Source organism: Varanus komodoensis, unplaced genomic scaffold, assembly GCF_004798865.1.
Source record: "Varanus komodoensis strain SLA01 unplaced genomic scaffold, ASM479886v1 scaffold15, whole genome shotgun sequence".
In the NCBI taxonomy this organism is placed as follows: Eukaryota; Metazoa; Chordata; class Lepidosauria; order Squamata; family Varanidae; genus Varanus; species Varanus komodoensis.
In genome coordinates this window covers 1,137,602-1,160,121 of record NW_025335440.1, presented here as the reverse complement: position 1 = coordinate 1,160,121, position 22,520 = coordinate 1,137,602, and the positions used below count along the sequence as shown (strand labels likewise).

Here is a 22,520-nt window from a genome sequence, read left to right as displayed (position 1 = left end):
TGCCATCAGGGCAAAAGGGCGGGGCCATGTTTAAGCTGAGTTTAATGCTCTTACTGCCAAAACCAGGAAAAGCCGGGAAATCACCAAATCATCGCTGGGGGGGTAAAAGGGCAGGGCCAAGGAAAATGGGTGTGGAGGGGCCTCTTGGAGGGATGGGGACAGATGTGGGACCCCAGGTGGCTGGAACCGGGCTCAGCCTAGAAGTCAGCATTGCTGGTTTAAGGGTGAGCAAGGTTGGGAGGGAGGCTGCTGGCATGACTGCCACTGGGACAGAGTCTACTTTGGGGATGATGGGTAGGGTTCAGCATCGCAGAAAGCGCTTTTAACATTCAGGCTAAAACCACCCCCTGCCATGGAAGCTGCTAGTCTCTGCTTGGGAGCTGCCATTCAGCAATGTCTCCCTCGCTCCCGGAACACCACTGGCCAAGAACTACTCAGGACGCACGATCAGGTATAGGATTGAGAGGTGGGACCAAAACCTGCCTAGCTCTGCCAGGACGCCGGGGGACAGGAGGATGTGGTGGCAGTCACAGGCTCAGGTGCCTGTACAGGGGGCTTAGACAACTCCAGGTAGCACAGCTCTGCTGCAGTCTCTGTGGCAGAAGGAGAGTGTTCTTGTCATCAAGACCTGGTCATGCCTGCCTTGGCACATCTGGCTGACCACCATGGGAAGGAGGAAGCTGGACTAGATGGACCTTTCCAGGACCTAGCAGGCCTCGCACTGCATTTTTAAAACCAGACAGCAATGTAGAAGGTGGGGACCGGATGGAACCTCATTGCTCCCAGTTTGTGCTTAGCTCTGCCCAGAGTAGGCAAAAGGGAGTCTGCAAAGCACAAGGAAGTGCCCTGCCAAAGAGCTTTCGGCCCACAGACGCACCTGCGGCCTTCCTGTTGCTTGGAACAGCCCTAGCAGACAGGCAGCTCTGAAGGCATATTTACTGGAGCTGTGCTGCTACCTTTAAGCCAGAAACTTTCAACTCTTTGATTATTCTGTAGTTAAGCTGAGCAGCAATACTAGCAGGCATGCAAGAACACACCCAGTGAACAGAGCCGGGACATTTCAGTCCCAAGCAAAACCAGGAGCAATTCATCAAATGCTTTTTATCGGGGTGGGCGGGCACAGATGCTCTGAGGGTGAAACGGGATGATAAACACTGGGAGAAAACCTCTCACTCAACTTGGCTGAATGTGCGTGGTGCCGATTCTCATTTGCTAGACCCTCATTCTGATTACATCTGGACAGCAGGTGCATTTCTTATTCTCTAGGCCAGGCTTCCCCACTTGAGGGCCTCCATATCAATTGGGCAAGAGATGGCGTGCTGGGAGTGCGGACCGGCATGCATGCAAGTACCAGAGACGGGAAGGCTGACCTAGACATCCCTTGCATTGGGGAAGATGGCCACCTTCTCCATGGAAACACCTCCTCTTCTTTGAAAGCAAAACGCAAGGCTGGCTTCTCTAACCTGCTATCTTCTTCTAGGTGTTTTGGACTACAGCTCCCAGCATGACTGACTATGGTCCATGCTGGCTGGGGCTGATGGAAGCTGCAGTCTAAAACACCTGAAGGAGGAAGGCAACCTTTCCAAGGCACAACTTCTGCCCATGGTTCTCACAGATTGGCTGAGACAGAAAATCTGATTTCCTGACTTAAGCCATGCCAGCATCTGTTCATCACCTAGGTTATCATGGCCCACATTAAAGCAAGCAAGCACGCAAAGCCACACAGGCAGTGCTGGATACGCCTTCTGGTGATAACGGTTCTGCAGCAGGCTTGCCCACCGCCCCGAGTGCCATTCACTGGTCAGCAGCGGCCGAGCGGCACTGGGGAAGCCCCCTTCTTGCCCATGTGCTTCAGGGCAGAGGGAGGCCTCACTTCAAAGAAAGGGAGTGATATTGCCTTTATTGCCTTGCACGTAACACTGCTCGAAATCCAAGTCGTTTTAAAGCGTTCTTGCTGCAGGAGCAAATCCATCCTTTGCAGAAGACGACTTCAGTGCCGAGAGAATATGCAACCAGTTCCTTGGAAACTCACAATCGTGCTGATGCAGCTTGGCTTAAAGCGACTAAGGAACCCAAAGGCACCAATATGGGGGTTCTTTTGGAGGAGAAGGCCAGCAGCAAACCCACAGTGTAGAAACTAGACACCTGCTCCGCGCATGGATAAATAATCTCTCGCTCCGTGAGAACTAATAGGTAAGGTAAGGGTCCTGTGCTAATACAAAAGAGAAATGGCTCTCATTAAGAAAAGCGGCAGGACATATTTATGTCTTCCACAGCTCCCACCTACTTGCGTCCCACAGCTCACTGCCCACCACTCTAAGCGAAGCAGTCGATCAAGTCCATGACATGGCTGCTTCCTATCCAGCGTCTGTCTAGTTTAGCCATTTTGAAAAGTACGAAGGAGTGGCTGCGAGGACGTGAGCTCCCTTCCTCTATGGCAGCGGTTCTCAAACATTTTCCATAGGGGGCCAGTTGAAAGGCGGCAGTGACCAGCGGGGGGCTGGGCGCATGGGCCAGTGAGGTGACTTCGGGTGCGTGCGAGGCGGCGTTGGGCATGCGGGGCGGCGGCTCGCTTGCTCGGAGGTCTTCCAGCAAGTCCAAAAGCATCTCTGAGCAAGCAAGTCACCGCCTCCCGCCTGCCCGCCCGCCCACGTGGGCAGCAGGCAACGGGTGGCGGTGCGGGCTGGATAAACGGGCATGGCGGGCCGGATCTGCCCGCGGGCCCTAGTCCGGGGACCCCGGCGGTATGGCCAACAGTGAACTGGCCAAAGAGAAGCAGAACGCTGTTTCCCCTTGGCCAGCCTGCCATTTATCTAGCCTGCAGACGTTTTTACTAGCCTACTAGTTACTTGTAAGAGGGGCCCTTTTATTAATAGGGATGAATGAGATTCGGTAGATTTCTCTGTAGGGCACCAGCCAGAAATGGAGTGGAAACAGTATGCCAGGGTGGTGCAGTGGTGAAGAGCCTGGGACTGGGACACAGACGATCTGGGTTCGAGTCTCCGCTCAGCCATGGAGCCAACTGGGTGACTTTGGGCCAGTCACAGACTCTCAGCCCAGCCTACCTCACAGGGTTGTTGTTGTGGGGATAAGATGGAGGAGGAGATGTAAGCTGCCTTGAGCCCTTTGTAGGAAAAAGACAGGATATAAATCGAAAAATAAATAAATAAATAAATAAAACAATTTGAATCTAGAAATTCCTACATTTCCAGATCTTCAAGGCATTTTGTGCAACAGGAAAACTACATTAAAAAAATGTGCACATTTCAAAAGTACATGAAGAAAAATGTGCAATTCTCAAAAATGCATAAAATGTGCTTTAATCAACCATTGGTTGCATTAAAATGCATGAGATGTGGAAAGAGCAGACAAAAAGATATATCCTTGAAATAACCAACAACATCTTCATGGAGCTAGAATGGAACAGACTTGGAGAAAGGAAGGGATTCATGGAAAAGCCCATTGCTTATTATTAGTAAAGGGAAGACAACAAAAAGTTTTTGCCGAACAGCGATGGACAAGTAGGGGCACTTGGCAACAAGGACGAAGTAAGTATTTAACGGGAAAGAGAGGGTGACATTTGGGGATGAGCACAGGTGGAACAGACGGTACTGTGGGCTCATGGGCATGGTGCTAGTGAAGCTGGATTGGCCAGAAGTGAGCTGGATTATTCCCATTGCTTGCTTGTTTTTAAAGATGCCTTGATTATTTCCAAGCCAAAATGAATAAAGGATTTCATGCATTTCTAGAGAAAAATATCCCCCCTCCTGGCCCCCACATTTCTCCTTTGCAACTATAACTAGTGAGGATGCCAGCAAGTAATGTCCAAGAATGCTGGGAGGCTGCGGATGCCTTCTCATTGCTTTGGGCGAATGAGAAACCTGCACAAATTGGGCAGCAATCGCAGGGGGATTTCTGCAGATCTCCTGAAATTTGTGCAATTTCCTCCACAGACTTGTGTGGGGTTGATTCAGTCTCCTGAAGGAATTTGCCTGAATTAGGAAGCCTGCACAGATCACAGCAGAAATCCAGGACGAGATGAATGGCAGCGAATTGTGCCTGCGAATTGTGGGCAGTTGTGGCTGGCAGATGCTTTGGCTCAGTGCTTCCAAAAGCGCTTGCATGTTTTCTGAGCAAGGGCAGCATTCCCATGCAATTCTAATAGCCAGGGAGGAAGGTTCCGGGAATAGACTTGATGCAAGAAATCCGTAGCTCAGTAGACAAGCAGGGGAAGGTTCTTAGCATGTCCGGGTAGAGCTCAAAAGACCCGGCTCCTTTGTGAAGCAACGGAAGCTCACCCACCCAGCAGAACGGGCCTGCCTTCCTCAACCTGGTGCCTTCCATGTGGATCACAGTTCCCATCATCCCCCACGAGGGATGATGGAACTTGTACTCCAATGCGTCTGCAGTTCAATCAGTTGGGGATGGCTGGAGTGCACACTGCTGAGCCAGACGGCATAATGGGCGGAGACTCTCTGCCCTGCTGCAAAGGAGGCGGGAAGCAGGCAAGCAAGCAGCATGACAGGGACCCTCTGGCTAATGGGGTGGGGTCAGAAGCGAATAGAAAGAAAGAAAGAAAGAAAGAAAGAAAGAAAGAAAGAAAGAAAGAAAGAAAGAAAGAAAGCCAGCCAGCCAGCCAGCCAGCCAGCCAGCCAGCCAGCCAGCCAGCCAGCAAGCAAGCAAGCGCGCAGGAAGGGGGGAGGGGGAGGAAATGAGCCGGGCTGCCTTATCTAGGCGCCAGGTTGCACACGCCGTCCTCTTCATGGAGACAGCCACACAATGCTGTGTCTCCGGGCCCCTGCCTGACCTCAAATGCTCACCTCTCTGGCCACGGGTGCAGCAGGGTGAATGCCCGACCAGGCCCGAGTTGCACGTTCCTCCACGTGAAAGTCCAAGGGCTCCCGCGAGACACGTCCGAGGAGCAGCACGAGTGCCAGCTTCGCGCTCTCTCTCGCTCTCTCTCGTGAGGGCATCTGCCCTGTTCTATCCTCTACTCTCTCCTCCCTCCTAGCCCATTGCTAACGAATTCCATCTGGCAGGCAGGAGGCATCCATAATCAATAGCCATTATTAACCGAGTGAACCCACGGTGGGTGAGGGGAGATTGGCCTCATTCAGGGAGCCTCTCGGCGGGGCAGGTGGAGACTGAGAAGAGGTATTCTTGCATGCCCTTTCCATGCATCGTGACCCCTGCTCTTGCAGTGCAATGCCAGCCGGAAGGAAGGGGGCTTCAGCACTGGCAGAGCGGACAGCTCTCCTGCTGGGGCCGGGGAGCTCTGCGGGGGCCGAGGCCAGGGCTGCAGTCCTTGCCTTCTGCTGCCTCGCGGAAGACCCGGACCCTGTAGCCCTGGAGAGATCACATTTCAAAAAGCACCAGCGTCAAGGCTCTGCAGCATTGGAGAGAAGGGCACGGAACAGGGGAAGAGCTGGTCCACGTGCACAAGAACTGCATAGATCAGAGCGAAGGGAATATGCATCCTACAGAAAGATCCGTGAGGTGAGTCTCATCTCTCTCTGTGTGTGTGTGTGTGTGTGTGTGTGTGTAAGGTGCAAACGAGCAAAACGGAGGGCCTTCTGTGCCAAATGAACCCGAGTCTCTACAAGTCAGCAGGTCGATTAATTCATCAAAATATACACACTCGCTTAGGCACCCTTCCTCTTCTAAGCCGTTTCATCATTCAGAGTAGGTAGGACCATTTGATTTTAAGTTATTCCATCAAAGTACAACTCTTTGCGGTGAAAGATTGTGCCATTCCCGTTTTAGAGACGAGGCTGCAATTTGACCAAGGTCACCCTGTGAAGACCATAAATCAGCAGAGGATGGTGCAGAGACACCATCTCCAAGATGGGCCCACCAGGCAGTTCTATAGGCCGCACAAAGGATGCACACCGACGGAATCCCTAAACGACTCCCTGCCAGCAGCGGCAGGCACACACCTTCCACCTCGGCCAAGGCAGCTGCCCAGCAGCCGTTCCACACTCCCCAAGCAGCCAGAGTGCAGATGTTCCCCACCCTGGGGCAACCTTCCGGCGAGCCCACAAGACCCATCTGGGCAAACACGGACAGAGATGCACCAACTAGCTGGGTCTTGGCAACCCAGAAAGACCTCATCCAGAACCAAATGCCAATAGCAGACAGCAGCATTTACTATGAGATCTGAAGTGAAGAAAGTGCAACTTTACAGCCGGAAATGCCTTCAGAGGAGCAGTAGAGAGCCAAAGGGAGCTGACTCATGCAGAAAATGAAACTTCATCACAGTATCCATTCTCTCTCTCTCTCATTCTCTCTCTCTCTCTCTCTCTCACACACACACACACCAGTACCACAATACAATCTCCCATTCACCCGTCTTTCTCCACCCAAGAGCCACATAACCAATCCCAAAAATGCAACACCAGTTCCAATCGAACACCTGGAAGAAGGCTTTGGAAGAAGCATTTCCATCAGCAACAGTCATAGAAAAGCCATGCTGGAAGTCTGAGCTGAACTAGAGCCCCCACCAGGCCTGTCTGAGCACAAGATGCTGTCTAAATTGTAGGAACGCCACCAGCCACGTCTGGCTTCCTTGAGCGGCAGTTCTGTGCTTGGAGTCAGTGTGCCCACCACCTTCCGGTTCCCATAAAGCTTCTCTGCTAGGTGCTCCCCTTCTGGCCTGAGGGGCTTTCCAATCCCCAGGAGGGGGGCAGGACTGGACAGTGAAGCACAGCAGGCAAGACTAAAACCCGAGAGCTTGGAGGAGGGGTGTGTGGACAGTGCAAAAGCCATTTCAGCTACACTTCATGGAGTGTCAGGTAGCTTTTGTTCCCTTGTCTGCTTACAGTTGTGCAAATTCTCAGAAACCCACTGATCCTTGAAAATACATATCATTGCACTTGCCTGATTAAGTTTGCATTAAATTATGAAGAATTAAAGCAAAACAAACAAACAAAAACAGCTTGCAAATCAACTGAATCCAAGTGACTTGGAAAAAGCTACCTCACTGCAGGTCAGATTCTTAGAGGTATGAACTCATTCGATCTGTGCAAGATTTCCTTGAAATCTGTAGCTTGAAAGACTGGAAGGACCCATTTCAATGATCCACCCACTTGTCCCACCTCAGTTCTATTCACATGCACTCGGAACCTCCCCACCCCATCGGCCGGGTGCCTGTGCCCACCACCGGTTTTCATGCCCTTCCACAGACTGCGCTTTTACAAGGCAAAAGGTACTCACACTTTGGTGTATTCCCACGTGACACACTGTGGGTGAGAGGTGCCCTGGAGGAGAGGCAGAGAAGAAGAGCCATTACTCGGGTTCAGTGGGTTCGGGGTGCCCAATAACTTTTTTTTTTAATTTCATTTCCTACTTCGGGGAAGTGTGATTTCCTGCACAAAAAGGAAAAGCTGCATAGCTTGCAGAGATACATAGAAACATGGAAACAGAGCAAGTCAGAAGGGGCCTCCCGGGCCATCTAGTGTGACCCCTGGCTCCAGCCGGCTCCGCTCACGACATGCCCACCATGTGGACGTCCAGCCTATCCTTGAACACCCGCAACGATGGGGCCTCAACGACCTCTCGTGGAAGCCCATTCCACACCCTCGGGATCCTAACTGTCAGGAAGCGCTTCCTGGCTTCCAAATTGAACCTTGGCTCCCTGAGCTTGGCTCTGTTGGAGCGCGTCCTGCCCTCCTCTGCAGGGGAGAACAGGTCTCTACCCACCTCCGTGTGACACCCCCTCACATACCTGTATGTCACCAACAGATACCCATAAATCCAGGGTATATTATTTAAAGTTTACTGGCATCCACACTTAGAGCATTGCTGAAGGGTGGGGTAAAAATGTGCTACATAATAAATGGTAATTCTAATCTTTCCTCTTTATCCAGGGAGAATTCTTGCACCTTCTTAAATTGTGCTAGGCAAAAGTTAAATCATCTCCAACTTATGGCAACCCTGTGAATGTGTGCCTCCAACATGACCAGCCCTTGACAGCCCTGCTCAATTCTTGCAAAGCCAAGGGTGCAGCTTCTTCGATGGAACTTGATCCATCTCATAGCTGGCCTTCCCCTCCAACTTCCCTTTGACTTTCCCTGACATGATTGCCTTCTCCAGTGAGTCTTGCCTTCTCATGATGTGCCCGAAATAGGACAGCCTCGGTTTTGTCATCTCTGCTTCAGGGGAAGTTCTGGCTTGATTTGATTTAAGACTCACTTGTTTGTCTTTCTGTCAGTGCAGGGTATTTGCAAAGTAAATAGGAAAAATGCCCCTTGATTTAAAAGCAACCCCTTTCGATTGTGATGAAAATAACTATCAGTCCATGCTGCTCTTTTTCTTTTAGTGCAGCTTTTCTTACAGCTGTTCTTGTTCCATGGTGTCTGTGCTTGTTTTCATCACTTAGACCACACAAGCTAACCCCCTTTCCACAAAGTAAACAAAAGGGAAGAGGAAAAAAGCAACCCCCCCCCCTTTCCATCTGGCATGGTTTTATGCAAATTCACACTCTCTTGGGATTCAAGAAAGATCCGCATTTCATTTCGAAACCTGGGCTGACAGAGATTTGCACAGACCTGTTTTGCTCCATTCTTGCTACCCTGTTCCATGGTCTCAACCTGGTCATTTTGCAGCACAGGAGAATATCAGCAGATCAGGGGCGGGGAAAAGAGACCCAGACAGGATTTGCATGTAAGGAGTTTTCAAGCAAACCTGAGAGATTGGAAGGCAACTGTCTCCGCCCATTTAACACCCGGCCTTCACTAATGGGGGGCCCTTTATGCACTTACATTGATGATGTGGGACAACTCCACTATAATCAAGGGTTCCACAGCCTTGGTTGGTGGCTTCACTGTCACCGTGAGAACCTTGGACATGACAGCCAGGGGACTCCTGTGGAGGGACAGGAAAGTGCGTGGCTCCCCTGCACAACCGTGGCACAGGGGTCCACTGCCGAACGATTCGTGAAGGGGCGGAGGGAAGCCACTGGACCTTTGCATCGACCTCACCGACCTCCCCAGTAATGCAGGCTGCAGGGTGCAAGGGAGACCGTGGGAGCCACCGGCACTGGGAGCCATGGCAGGCCGCCGGAAGGTGCACGGAAAGGCATAAGCAGAAGCCCCCTGGGGACTGGCCCCAAAATAACGTCTGCCCAGGAGCGTCTCCCTAGTCAAAGTCTAAGCATCTTCGAGGAACGCTCCGGCCACGCAGTCCTATGCTTCACTGCAGCAGGGTTTATCTCCGAGCAGGAGGTGCTGGGCTGCAGCCTGAGCACTCTTGATGGCTGGATGGCTTGAGGTCCTGCACCTGTTAGCCTATTTGTGGGGCTTTCACATTGGCCTTTCCCTTATATACTGGGAAGCTTGTTGTGTTCATTCTACAAATTATGCTGCACTAGAAAAGGATGGAGACGGAAACAAGTCGGGGAAACTACACGACTGTGTGCGTACACAAAAGGGAAGCATCACCCTTCACTCATGTTTTGCCTGATGGCACAGATATTAACACGCAGCTCGAGGTGTGAAGAGCACTCTTCAGGTCAGGGTCTCCAAATGTGCAACCGGAAAGCCCCATGGTGCACAGCAGACCCCACTGCCCAGGCGAGAGGGGAAGGCCTTGTCTCAGGATCTGCTCCAAACCCGGCCAGTCCAGGGTCTGTGTTCTGCTGCCCCTCACAGGGATTAAGAGTGCAGGGCCAGGGCCCCCTCTGTGCTTGCAAACAGCCCTGAGACCTCAGTACGCCTTAGGTCCAAAAGCCTCCGAGGCGGGGCACCGGCCCCAGGTTGAGGCTCTCGGGTCCGGACTCCAGATGCCCAGGGGCAGCGTGTGCGCTTGCACTTGCCCACCACCCGCGCTCACAGTGCAGAACCTGCCGGCTTTACCATCCAGTGGATGCACGTAGAATGCAAAGGCACCCAGAGGCGCTCTCGTGCCTTTGCTCTGAGAACAGCCTGTGCCGACCCACGGACACATTTCTTCCATGTGCCACCATGCAAGGACACGGGATGCTCCGTGCTGGATCGGAGCAAAGCTGTTCCCGCTTGGCCCAACAGACACCCCAGGGAGCCGCCCCAAGCCGGGTGACAGTGTCCTTCCCTCTGCAATTCTCAGCACACAGCCCCGATCCTGCAGGCACTGGAGGGCCATTGTGGCCAGCGGCTATTGCTGGCCCTTTTCTCCGTGGCCAGGCACTCACCTAGGAGGAGGCAGGATGAGTCCCAACGTGCGGTACAAGATGGCGCCAATGACAAAATAGGACGAGTCGTCTGTTTCTGAGGAAAGAACAGCCCTGGTTATGGCAGTGCTCCGTGCATGGACCCAGCCGCTCCGGCCAGCAGGGTGCCTCTTCTCGGAGGCTGGCTGGGGAAGATGCCAGTGCACGGTTTGGCTCCCAGGCCGCTTCTTCACCCGCCAGGTGGGGTGACCAGTGTCTCGTGCGCCTCCCTCCACCCCTGCCTTGGCAGAAGGAAGAAGGGTTCTCAGCCGGACCTGGGCGGGCTGCTGGAAAATGTGGTTATATATGCATTTGATTTCTGGACTGCCCAATAGCAAAGCCCTCTCAGCAGTTTGCAGTACATAAAATAATATAAAACAGACACAGCAACAGAAACGCCGTTGAAAGCTTGCCATACGAAATTTGAAACCAGGCTTAGAACACATACGAAAGGATGCGCAGTAGCCAGGCTCAAAGACCGGCCTGTTCAGCAGCTGGCAAAGCCCCAATATAACGGCGCCTGGTGAATTGCCCTGCAATGGAAGACAGTCTTAACCTGACACCAAAAAACTATTAGGGTTGGTGCCAGGTGGGCCTCAGCGGGGAGACTGCTCCCCAACTGGGGGGCCGCCACTGAAAAGGCCCTTCTTCTTGTTGGCAGCAACAGGCCCCCACAGTGAGGGCAGCGACAGACACATTCCTCAAGTGAGCATTCAGCAGCCCAGCCTCCACCTTCTGGCTTGCCTGGAAACCAGGAGCCTAAGCACAGTGCTGGGCTCCAGAAAGACCCAGGGCTGAGGCCCATGGGGGAGCCAAAAGCGCACATTTGCATATGCTAATCAATTAACATAAGTTCTGCAGTCTGTGTGCACGCATGTGTGTCTGTGTCTTTCCGGACCCCATCTCATAGTGGCAGTCCTATTTGTAAAAGGGGATGCATGGAGAGGGAAGAGAAGGGTTAAAGCATGTCAGAAAGAAAACTCCAGGCAGAAGGGATCAGGGGGAGGAAGCACATGTGAGCAAATGTGCCTGGAGATCACCAGGGCCTTCGCACCAGTATTCCAGCCAGGGCCAGGGTGGCGCAGATGGCCTCCCGGGGACCTGGGACTCCAGATGGAGGATGCAAGCCCAGCCCCAGCCGGCCACTCCTCTGCACTGCCTCTGCCATCACCGCGGCTCCTCATCCGCAAGTCACGGGGAGCGCTGGTTAACCTGGCTCGTTTGGCGGCTTGCGTGAGGAAGGAGCAACGTGGGAGCCAAAGGGCTGTGCGTGGGGGCACCAAACGTGCCCGAAGCAGGCCAAAGCAAATTTGGCGATCCAAACCAGTCCCGTGGGAGGAATCCTAAGGGGCAGAAGCGTGCTTCACTGGCAGTGGCCGGCATGCATAAGCCACCCACTTCCTTAACAAAGAATCAGGAGAGTGACCCAACACGGCATGGAGGGAAAACTCTTCGCTCCACAGTAACAGGACAAGTCCTCAGTATGGGATGGCGCGCCATGACATGCACATGGTGGGCATGTCATGAGCGGAGCCGACTGGAGCCGGGGGTCAGACTAGATGGCCCGGGAGGCCCCTTCTGGCTCGCTCTGTTTCTATGTGTCTATGTTTCTAAAAGCAACCGGATCAGCCGAAGAAGCCAGCCAGGAGGCACCTGTTTTGATGCACAGGCAAGACGAGAGCAAAGGCCTCCAAACCATGAGTGCAGGCCATTGCCCAGCCACATTCCCCCAGCTGCATCATGCATATAGGGTCTGCGAGTGCAAACGTCACAGCTCACACTGCTTGCACAATCAGCTGCATGCCTGTGTGCACACACAGGTCAGCGCGCAATACGAAATGCCTTCCAAGCAAACAAATCAATTTCCTCATCCTCACATTTTGATGTGGGATTCGGGAAAATGGGTTTGAGTTCTGAAATAGAAGGGGAACCTGAAACCTCCAGGCCCGATCTTATGAATGTCTAAAATAAGAAGAGTTTGGAAACCATGTCAGGGCAGTTGCTTCCCTTTTATGCTCCTCTCCTGTCTTTTCTTAGGCAGACCATTTTCCTGCTCTGCTCATCTGCCCTGCGCTCCCTCAGAGGGCCTGGCTCTCATGGAGCCACTCTCGTTCAGCCCCGACCGTGTCCGCTCCTGCCCGGCTCCACAAAGCGACAGCGTCGGGCGCTTGCTTCCTGTCCTTCTCCGAATGCAAATGTACAATGCGATGGATGCTCTCACTGCAGTGCGCTGGGCTCCTTCCTCCCACCCACCCCCCAAGCAGCCAGCCCAGCGAGTGCAGCCCACACACCAGAAGAGGAAAGGCTGAGCACTTCCTTCGGAATGAAGATCTTGTCTTCGGAGTGGCGGGCCCAGTCCTTCATGCCCCGCCGGCCTTTCATGGGGAAGTTGATGTCACTGGAGACAGCGGAAACCGGCTCTCTCTGGATGCTGATCACTGCCAAGGGTGGGGGAGAGAAGGGGGAAGCGGAGGGCGCATATGAGTGGACCAAGCCCCCTTGGACTCCTTGCTCAACATGAGCGATTTCTAGGCTGACGCCATGAAGTGCAGGACGATACGCTGAAGGACCAAGCCACTGCTGCCAGGGATAGCCAGGCGCTTTGATGAGAAATACCTCCCCCAGGCCACGAATTTCTTCATGAATGGCATGGAGAAAAAAATAAAAACTAAACATCCTAATGTGGGAGAGTCCAGGCTCAGGGCTTTCGGTGCCTGGCTCTTAAATGTCTGTGTTAGAATCTATGTATTCCACCATGTTAGAATTAGGTTGCCAGCTCTTCCTTTGGATGGACTCTTTGCCTTTAACGGCTACATGGCAGGCAGGTACATCATGGCCCTCTGCAAGCTGGGGCGGGTGCAGGACTGTCCTTTCGGTGTGCTTTTGGTAAGACTTTAACAAGTGCACACGAGATAAAGCATAGGAAGCTTTCCAGATATAAAAGGGAAAGAACGCAAAATGTTAAAAAGTAAGCTTGCAGGGGAAATCATAATGGCCGTCTCCTGCAATCGGGGCTCCTAACAGCAGCGTCTGGGGCGGGCGGGCAGCACGAAGCTCTTGGATGGGAAGGGGGCAGAAACATGCCAATGGAGCCACGCCCTGAGCATCACGGCAGAAATACCTCCTGCCTGTCGCACCCCAGTCTGAGTCCTGTGTTCTCACCCAGGTGGGAGGGCCGGGAAACACACTCCCCCCGGACGTGGCCTTGGCATACACCTGCCCGTACTCCTGCCTGGGCACCTTCTTTCCAGCCCGCCACCCACCTGGCAAAGGCCCACCCCGCACCCGCTCTCTGCCCACTCACCCAAGTTGTCCGTGACAATAAGGGATGTCTGGAAGGCCTTGAGAGCTTCCCCCACCAGATGGATGAAATCCTCGACCACCTTCATGAGGAGGACGGAGCCAGGCAAGACCTGAGCAGCACGAGAAGGGGATGGAGGAAGCGTTGACGTCAGCTGGTTCCCCACCAGCCAGCCCCACAGACAACACCCGTCAACCCACCTGCTGGGCATCCTCCCACTTTTCCTTGTTCTCGGCATCCACCATGTAGCTGACGACTTGGAAGAACCGCTGTGGGGGAAGAAAAGAGGTTGAGGTGCAGGGGCAGGTGCTGGGAAAGCCCCCACTGTGTTGGGGCTGGGGAGACTGCCTCAGGCCCTCACTGCACCTCTGCATCCATGGGTGGTGGAGAAACATAGAAACAGAGCGAGTCAGAAGGGGCCTCCCGGGCCATCTAGTCTGACCCCCGGCTCCAGCCGGCTCCGCTCACGACATGCCCACCATGTGGACGTCCAGCCTATCCTTGAACACCCTCACCGGTGGGGCCTCAACCACCTCCCGTGGAAGCCCATTCCACACCCTCGGGGTCCTGACTGTCAGGAAGTGCTTCCTGGCATCCAAATGGAACCTTGGCTCCCTGAGCTTTGCTCCGTTGGAGCGCGTCCTGCCTTCAGAGAAACTAGTCTGGATGTTTGACCAGAGGAACCTGTGGCATGCCAAGTTCAGTCTGAGCCTTTTGGGGCTCTAGAGCTCCTCCGTAGCACCCAAAGTCCATTTCAGGCTTTTTCCCCGACTCCCCTGCAAGGAGGGGATTCTGGAGAGCAAAGATGGCCTCTGAAGCACCATCAGTTGCCCACCCTTCGCTGCAGTGTCTGTGAAGGCATGCACATCCATCCAACTCAGCATGAGGAATGTGCAGGATCCCCCTTGAGAAATGTTGCCTGTCATTCAAAATGTTTTGGCTTGTTTTCTTCTCGAGGCCTCTCTTGTACCAGGAGTTTCTGTAAAAACTCCAGTGTTTTCCAGTTAGTGAGTTGCACTGTCACAGAACAGAAGAGAAAATATTCCTAGGTGCCTGGAAAAACTTTATTATGCCCAGTGTGCTTTGAAAAGAACTTTGCCTCCTCAGGGACTGTAATTGAAAAGTCATTGCAAAACATTCTTAATGTTTAAAACACTCCTAAAATCTGTAAACATTTCTGAACTGTTGCAACAAACAATGTATTAAAAATGTGCCCCCAATTTACAGCTCTTCTAAGGCAAAACCATTAAAGCATTCTTATTCATTTTTGCTTTGGGTTATATTTAATGCTTTTTCCGGCATGCTGAAATAAAAGCTCCCCATTCACATGTCTGCTTACACATATCTGAATTTAATCCACTAGACTTGCTTGGATAGCAGAACAGACTGTTCCATCATCACTGGGCCTTTATGGGCTTATTAACACTTTCCTGTACAGAAACACTTTCCTTTTGCCTTGAATTGCATTGACAACCTTTCTCAGAATTCAGCTTTTAGGAGAAGGGGGCAGGAAGAGGACTTTTTATTTTTAAAGCATGTTTCTAGTCCTTAGCATGCAGAGCCTAAAATCTCGAGCCTCTGGGAGCAGCTGAGTAGGGTTCTCTCCCGTTAGAGTGACACTTTTCCATCATGTGTAGCACCCGTCCCTCCTAAGGGAAAGGCGAAAGAAGCAGAACTATAGTGCCTAATTTATGCAATTCACTAAAACTGGCTTTTCTGGTGGTAATGTACAGACTTGGGAAAATTCATTCCATCCATGTTTTGCAAATTGCCCCGTAGCTTTTGTTCCATCATCCTCTTATTAACAGAACTGCACTTTTCACAAAGCTATTGCTAAGAAAGTTCACAAATTCCCGAGAATGTGCAAATCCTGCAGCCCCAAATGCACATTTCATGTTTTAGCCCAGGGGTCCTCAAACTTTTTCAAAAGGGGGCCAGTTGACAGGTGCCGGTGGTGGGTGCGGGCCGCCAAGGCGGTGTGGGCAGGGGGGCGCATGTGCACGCATGCGAGGCGAGGTGGGGACAGGGGCGCACGTGGGGCAAGGCACTGGCTTGCTCGCGAGATTATTTTCTCCAATTAGGTCCAAAATGACCTCCTCGTGAGCAAACCACATGCCCACACACGCCCACATGTTGCCCAGCAAGTGCAAAACCTGTGGGGCGGGGCGGTTAAATGGGCATGGCGGGCCGGATCCAGCCCGCAGGCCTTAGTTCGAGGACCCCTGCTTTAGAGTATGGGATCAAAGCCGACAAGACTGCAGAATCTGCATGACACGGGGAAAGGTGGCCTGCTGGCAAGTCCGTGGCCCCGATTCTTGGAAACTCACATGAGTCCATTCAGAATCACTCGAGCCCACTGTGGTTTTCTAAGACATCTCTAGGTAGAATTGGGCTTTTGCCTAGAAATCCTTTGAACATGTTCAAGACAATGTACAGGCAGTCCCCTACCTATGAACGGGTTCTGTTCCGAGAGCGCATTCGTAGGTCCAATTTGTTCATATGTTCAACAAAGTTAGCCAGGGTACCCAACTAACAGAGGGAAGGTCGCAAAGCTCGGAAACAAAAAACAGCAGCCCTTCTGCGGAGCCTTGGACCATCGCATAGTGTTCCTCGGAAGAGGCAGCCCTGGTACTTCGATGACAAACGATATTTGAAGTTGCCCAAATTCATAATTGCAGCCCATGCACACACCCCCCCACACACACCATTAAGTAGCCAGAGTGTTGCAGTCTGGCTTTAAGAATCGGATGTGAATGATCAGAATAATCTGGGGGTCAAGTGGGTGTGATCTCTCTCCTACCCACATTCTCCCCTCGCTTCCTGTGTCTTGACCATTTGGGAGCTGAGTGGAAAGGTGCTTTCTTTGACCGCTGCCATCTCCTCCCCATTTGGAACTGAGTTTCTGGAGGCCGCAAAGCTGCTTAGACAAGGAAGCCGGCACTGGTGCCGCTAAGCCAGGCCCACTCGCTTTGCATGGAGAAACAGCAGCCTCCAACTCATTTCACAAAAGGGAGAAACTGCTCCAGACTCTCCAATCTTCACAAGATACCAAGAAACGCAGCACATTTTTCTGAGTGGGGAGAGGCAGCCAATTCTCTCAGAGAGATGGCTTGATTTCATTTAGGGGAGGGGGGAGAATTAACAGTTAAAAAGAAAAAAGAACTGATGTGGTTGGGAATGCAAATCTTCAAAATTTTAATCTTTGAAATTTTGCAACTTGAAGGTTCATAGTAGGGAACTTCCTGTATAGTATTGTAATGCAGGCATGCAGAAGCTCAGATCAAAGGTCCCCTTCCAGCTCCCAAAGGTTCTGATCTAGCCACATCCCCTCTAATGGAGTTCAGCCCTCCAGATGGAGAAGATTCAGCACTCCCATTGAAATGGAAACAAGCCCCTTCCAGTTTGGCCCTGTACACTGTGGGCAAACCACAGAGCGCTGTGGCCCGTTGCGTAGGAAAAAATGAAATTTTCCATCCCCGACATGAGCCCTGCAAGTCCCTCTTTTCCCGCACAGCAACGCTACCTGCACATCATCCGAAGAAGGGATGTAGGTAGCTCTCTTGTAAGTGTCCGTGACGTTGCGCAGGATCTCCACGGAGAAAAGCAGGTCTCCGCTGTAGTACGTCTTGCGTGCCACGAGCTCCAGCAGACCACGGACCACCTGCGACATGCCCTCACCTGCCAGCATGCGCTGGCCCTTTGCAAGGTGCTCGCGGAGCTTCAGTTGGGGACAGAGAGAGAGAGAGAGAGAAATGGGGCAAGGGGAAGCTCACCAGCAGAAAAGCATTTGTGCCCAGAAGGTTACAACGGGAGACAGGAAGCAAAGGGCTTCTGGCAAGGGCCCATCAAAACTCTGCATTCAAGTTTTCTGCTCCGCAGGCCAGGCCAGCATCTCCCCTCAGAAAGGGCCCCGTGAGGCAGGGCAGAGCGAAGGAGCTCTGTCGCTAGTCTGGGAGGGCTCCTACAACAGCACCCTGCTCGAGGGGACCCAGCACGCAGGCTGGTCTGGGGGCTGAGAAGCTGAGGAGTGCTGGACCCTGCTGAACCCTACGGAACTTTCTCCAAGGGGTGCTCCATGATCCACACTGGGAGCCATGAGTTGATGGCTCGAAACCATTCCCATGCTAGGAGATCCCATCACCGTCTTCCCCTCAGCCTTTCCTGTTCCCTCTGAGCTTATTGCATAGAGGGCATATATCCCTTGCTTTTATTGTTCCTGCAAGAAACCCAAGTCGGTTTACCAGGTTCTCCTCTTTTCCCGTTTTTATTTCCTTACATTTATAGTCCACCTTTTTTCATCCAACATACTCAAGGTGGCTTACATAATCTTCCTCCTCTCAGTCTTATGCTCACAGCAACCCTGGGAGGTAGTTAGGCTGGGAGTCAGTGGCTGGCCCAAAGCCACGCGGTAAGCTCGAACCCGAATCTCCCGAGTCCCAGTTCAGGGCTCTCGCCACGACGCTACGCTGGCTTCCTTGCTGGAAGGCAAGGTATTTGGGGTGGTCTGGCATCGGATGAGCAGTGCAGACCCCACGGCTTTCACAGGGCCTCCTCCCCGGTGCAAACACGGGCCGTGTGAATGGATCCACAGGGCTGGGTGCTGCAGCCACAAGAACCCCCTGTGCGTCAGGGCTGGCCGTTACACCGCCTCCCCTTGTCCGCAGCTCTTCCGAAGGAAATGGGGAAAGCGCCGAATCGGGGCCACCGAGGGGGGCGGTCTCCTTGGTGCACCTACCGAAAGATGCAGGTATCGGTACTCGTGGGAAATGCAGCGGGCGAAGCTGGGGGCGCCCCAGTAGGCCACCCCGTGGGAGTTGAGCAGGCACCGGCGACTGGCGGACCCTAGGAGAGGAGGCAGGCGACACGTGGCTTGGCGACCAGGGAGGCCCGCTGCCCAGCCCGGGGCCACTGCTGCCTGGACAGGGCCATGGCCCGCCCAGGACCCGACCTGCGGGTGGGCCCCATCCCGGCATTTAACGAGGAAACGGCGCGATGCTGCAGTGGCCTGCGGCTGGCCCCCTTCAGCGCCGCTCCACGCGCGAGCGTGTGCAAAACGTCCGGCCGGGGCCGGGGGGAGCCCCGGGGATGTTCCAAGGGGAGCCGTTGCAAGAGTCTTGCCCCAAAGCTGACTCTGTGCACATTTTAAGTGGGAGGTGCAAAGCGGTTTTGAAACTGTGCAAATGAAGCTGTGCCATCAGAGTCTAATGTTCTAAAAATTAAGATAAACGCTGGTGAGGGCACAGTCGCCCCAGAAGGGCAGAGGAGGGATGTCATGGGGCCCCTGTGGGCCCTAAAGTGCTGGCAGCGCAAACTGGAGCGGGACTGCCGGCGCAGAGGCGGGGAAGGGTCCCCCACTTTCCGCAGGAAACTCCTGCCCCTGTGCAGCCCCCATGGGGCCCTCTGCACTCCCCCCCACCGCAGGTGCCCAGACCCTGCGCGGAGCCTGCGAAGAGCAGGGCAGCGGCCCACCTGTGGCGTTGGATGGGCACTTGTTGTAGACCATCTCGCCGGCAGCCGCCTTCTTCCAAGCCACCAGCGTGGCGTGCTCGTCCTTGCACATCTCGCGGTAGGCTGCAGCGGGAGAAGCGGGAGAGGTGGGTGGGCCGGCAGCGCGGCCCGAGGGGAGTGTGGCGAGCACCTGGGGCATGCAGGGGCGAGACTGGGTGGGTCTGCGAGGGGGGCCATGGCTAGCGGGCAGGGTGGCGCACGTGTTAGTGCAGATCCGGACACAGGACCCGCTTTGGCTGGGAGCTCCGGGGTGGCCTGCCAAGGCGGGTGGGGCAGGGAGGCCCACGTGTTTGGGCCAACAGCTCTTGCTCCCGGCCACTAAGCCTCGGGAGAGGCTGTCCAAGAGCTGGAGACCCACTGAAGGGGAAAGACCCCCGGTCAGGGGGACAGGGTAGCTTTAAGCGGAGAGCTACATTTGGGCCCTGCGAGGGACGCCCATTGGTTTGTCGGATTCCCTCAGCTCGGCACCCAGGACTCCGGCCTGCGGTCCCACAGGCACACGTGGCCTCACGTGTGGGGCGCCCACAGGGGTCGGCCAGCTGTCGAGCCCTCCAGAACGCACACGGGCAGCACCTCGCTTCTGCCTGGGTGTCTCGCAGCCGAGGTGCCCCTGCACCAAAGATGGGGGTCGGCTGCATTTGCAGGCTTCCTCTCCACGCAGCTGGGAGCCCTTCGTAAAGAAAGAGGCCCAGCAAAGAGGAGAGGAGGACCCCAGTCCCATCGCCCTGCTAGCCATGCCCGATCCCATCCGGGGCCCTGTGGGATCACCGAATGAGCGACACTTGGGCAGCAGAGCACTTCCAGGAAAAGGGGCCAGTGTGAGCACCTGGCTGGCCGGCCAAGTGCAGATGCAGACAGAGCGCCTTGCAAGGCTGCTCCGTGGGCCAGAGAAATGCAGCCGACCAGCCCCCTCAGAGACGGGAAGAGCCGGCTAACCCAGCGGCGCCACGCTGCCTGCCTGTGCTGACTTCACTCGGCCTGATTCTCTCTCTTCAGCAAGAAGAATGAATCCCCCCTTCTCTCCAGGGCTTGGCCCTCTCCCAGGCAGGGGGGCCAGGTTTAATCTGCAGGGTGAGTGATCAGAGCTAGCAGAGGGGTGCCAGACCAGCCCCCTAAGCTCTCCTGACAGCCACCCCCACACCCTCGGCTGCTGGTGCTTTGGTGTTTTCCTGCCGCTTGCACACTTCGCCCCCTCCCCTTGGGCCTAGTCACCGACAGTAAAAGCTGTAAATGAAAAGAGCTTGGAGCTGGGCTGGTATTCTTGGAACGTGGCCCCGCTTTTGCTTCTTGTCCCTCCCACCGCTGGGATGCCCCCCTCCCCGAAACTTCTCTGAACTTGAACTTGAGCTGAAAGAGGGCAAGTAATTCTTGAGAGGACCAACGAACTGAATTTGGTGGGGAGGGGAAAGGAAAGATGAAGAGCGTGAAGCAGGCACAAAGCCAGTGTGCAAAGATGCAAATACCCAGGCAGCTGCCTCATTCCGGGGTGGGGGGGCAGTGGAGCAGCAGAGGAGGGCGGATCAGGCCCCGTGTGCGCTGAAATGCATCTTGCTCCGAGGGGAAGGCGAGACAGCTCGTTTTGCAGTGGCCTGGAGGAGGGCTGAGCCACAGGGAGAGCCGCTGGGGCAGGGACAGGTACCTGGGCATTTCTTCTCGTTGCACATCTTGACTTCCTCCCCGCTGCCCTCGCACGGGTAGCCTTGCACGCCTGTGCCCTGGCACATACGGAAGCGTCGCTGCCAGCCTGTGTCACAAGTCTTGGAGCACAAGCTCCAGTGGCTCCAGGGTCCCCACTTGCTGTCAGCTGCAGTTCGAGGAAGGAGAAAGGGAGGGCAGTCAGGCGATCTTCCCAGCACGCACGCGTGCACGCGCACACACTCCCCAGCTAAATTCCTATTAGCCAGAAGGATGGAGAGAATGCCAGGGAGATAGCAGAATCCCTTCTTTAGCACCGGGGTACAACTGTGCAGGCTGATAATTACTTTAATCAAATATTCCACGGATGATTAAACCCATTTATCAATAATTCAGATCTCATTTAAGCAACACCGTCCCCTCTCCCCTTCCCAAGCTGCGACCGACCGGAGGGTGCCCTTAACAAATGGGATTCATTTCCATTCCTCAGGGTGTTTTCCGTTCAAGGCTCCGAATCTGCAGATCTCCACCAGCGTGAGGAACAGGGTTTAATTCTGCTCCCACACAAACGCAGCCACCCAAAGCAGCCGCCAAACAAGAATCGCTATCCCAAGCAACAAGCAACCAAACCGGCGCCCACTGGCCCTGATCCGAGGCTGAGCTTCCCACATCCGGAGCCCGCATTGGCCCAATCCTTCCACATTTCTGAACACAGAATTATTCTGAGGCTCGCTGTGCCCCCGACACACCAAAAAGGGTTTTTTTTAAGAATGTGCAGGAGCGACCCTTCTTTGGAGTCGTGCAACCCACACTTTACATTTCTGTGCAAGTCCTTGTTTGCGGGAGGTGCCCCTGAGAAAAGATAGCCAACGCTCTGCAACAGAAAGTGTCCAACTGCCCCAGAATTGCCGGCCCCCCACCCTGGCCGCCTGGAGGCAGAGCGCTCTGGTCTTGCCTTCTGCCAGTGACTTATGCAGTGAGGCACAAAGGGGGCAATTCTGCAGTCTCTCTTAACAGGCAGGATCCAACCACACTTAACCGAGAGATGCAGGGGCTTGTGTACATCCAGTGGAGGGTGCTGGGAAGATAGCCAAGCCAGCACAAGGAATCATTCAGAGAGCCAACAGACAGCCTCTTTATAGAAGGATACCTTGGGCTCACAGGAGCCATTCATTCCTAACCCTTAAAGTGGAAAATGCTACTCCAGCCCCTACAAAGCAGTTTCTTGGTTTCGCCTCCCTTCCTTTTAGCTCTTCCCAAGTCTGTCCCATTGGCCCTTTTCTAGACCGTACCATTCCAGGCTGCAGCAGGAGCCGCTGAGTTTTAACATCCTCCAGTGGAGGCTAACAAAGTGAGACTCGTGCAAAGAGAGACAGCCCATCGGGGAGAAGGCTAGTGGGCTTGATCCTTCTGCTTGACACGCGAGCTTCGTATGCGCAGGCAGTTTGTTCTATTATTTGAAAGAAAGCCTAGAAGAAGTTCTACCACTTGGTTTTGCTGACTGCTTAGGCCGACTGGGGGAAAGGCACAAGCGGGTCTTCATAGCTGGCCCTGTGAGGGGGCCCCATGACCCAACCCAGTCACCCACCTTGGTGGGATTTCAGCCTGTCAGAATACAGCACACAGAGGGGCAACCTCTCTGGGGCCGCCTGCAAAAGGGAGCAAGAGAGATGGCCCTTGACTGACGCAGCCAGGGTGGGCAGCAGCCAAGAAAAGCCAGCCTTTTGGGAGTGGGGGCTTCCAGATGTTCCAAAGAGGGAGGGCTGCACCTCCCATCCGGCCCTGCCGGCCTCGTCAACAGCAAGGACAGAAGGCCCAGGCACTGGAACCCCTTCCCTCCCTCTTCGCTGCCTCAAAGGCTCCTTTACTTAAAACTGGCTTAACCTGTAAGTG

At 54.1% G+C, this 22,520-nt stretch overlaps 1 protein-coding gene across 1 annotated transcript in view; it reads right to left on the bottom strand.

The window, feature by feature from the left end:
* Positions 1–22,520, bottom strand: part of ADGRB2 (adhesion G protein-coupled receptor B2) — a 108,902-nt gene that overhangs the window by 38,327 nt on the left and 48,055 nt on the right. The window contains exons 6-16 of the mRNA XM_044424930.1: positions 22,503–22,505; positions 20,632–20,796; positions 18,954–19,055; positions 18,220–18,326; positions 17,008–17,202; positions 13,685–13,753; positions 13,488–13,596; positions 12,475–12,621; positions 10,166–10,241; positions 8,760–8,862; positions 7,213–7,256 (exon numbers count right to left, since the gene is read on the bottom strand). Coding sequence (XP_044280865.1) covers positions 7,213–7,256; positions 8,760–8,862; positions 10,166–10,241; positions 12,475–12,621; positions 13,488–13,596; positions 13,685–13,753; positions 17,008–17,202; positions 18,220–18,326; positions 18,954–19,055; positions 20,632–20,796; positions 22,503–22,505 — 1,120 coding nt within the window. The remainder of the gene's footprint in view (positions 1–7,212; positions 7,257–8,759; positions 8,863–10,165; positions 10,242–12,474; positions 12,622–13,487; positions 13,597–13,684; positions 13,754–17,007; positions 17,203–18,219; positions 18,327–18,953; positions 19,056–20,631; positions 20,797–22,502; positions 22,506–22,520) is intronic.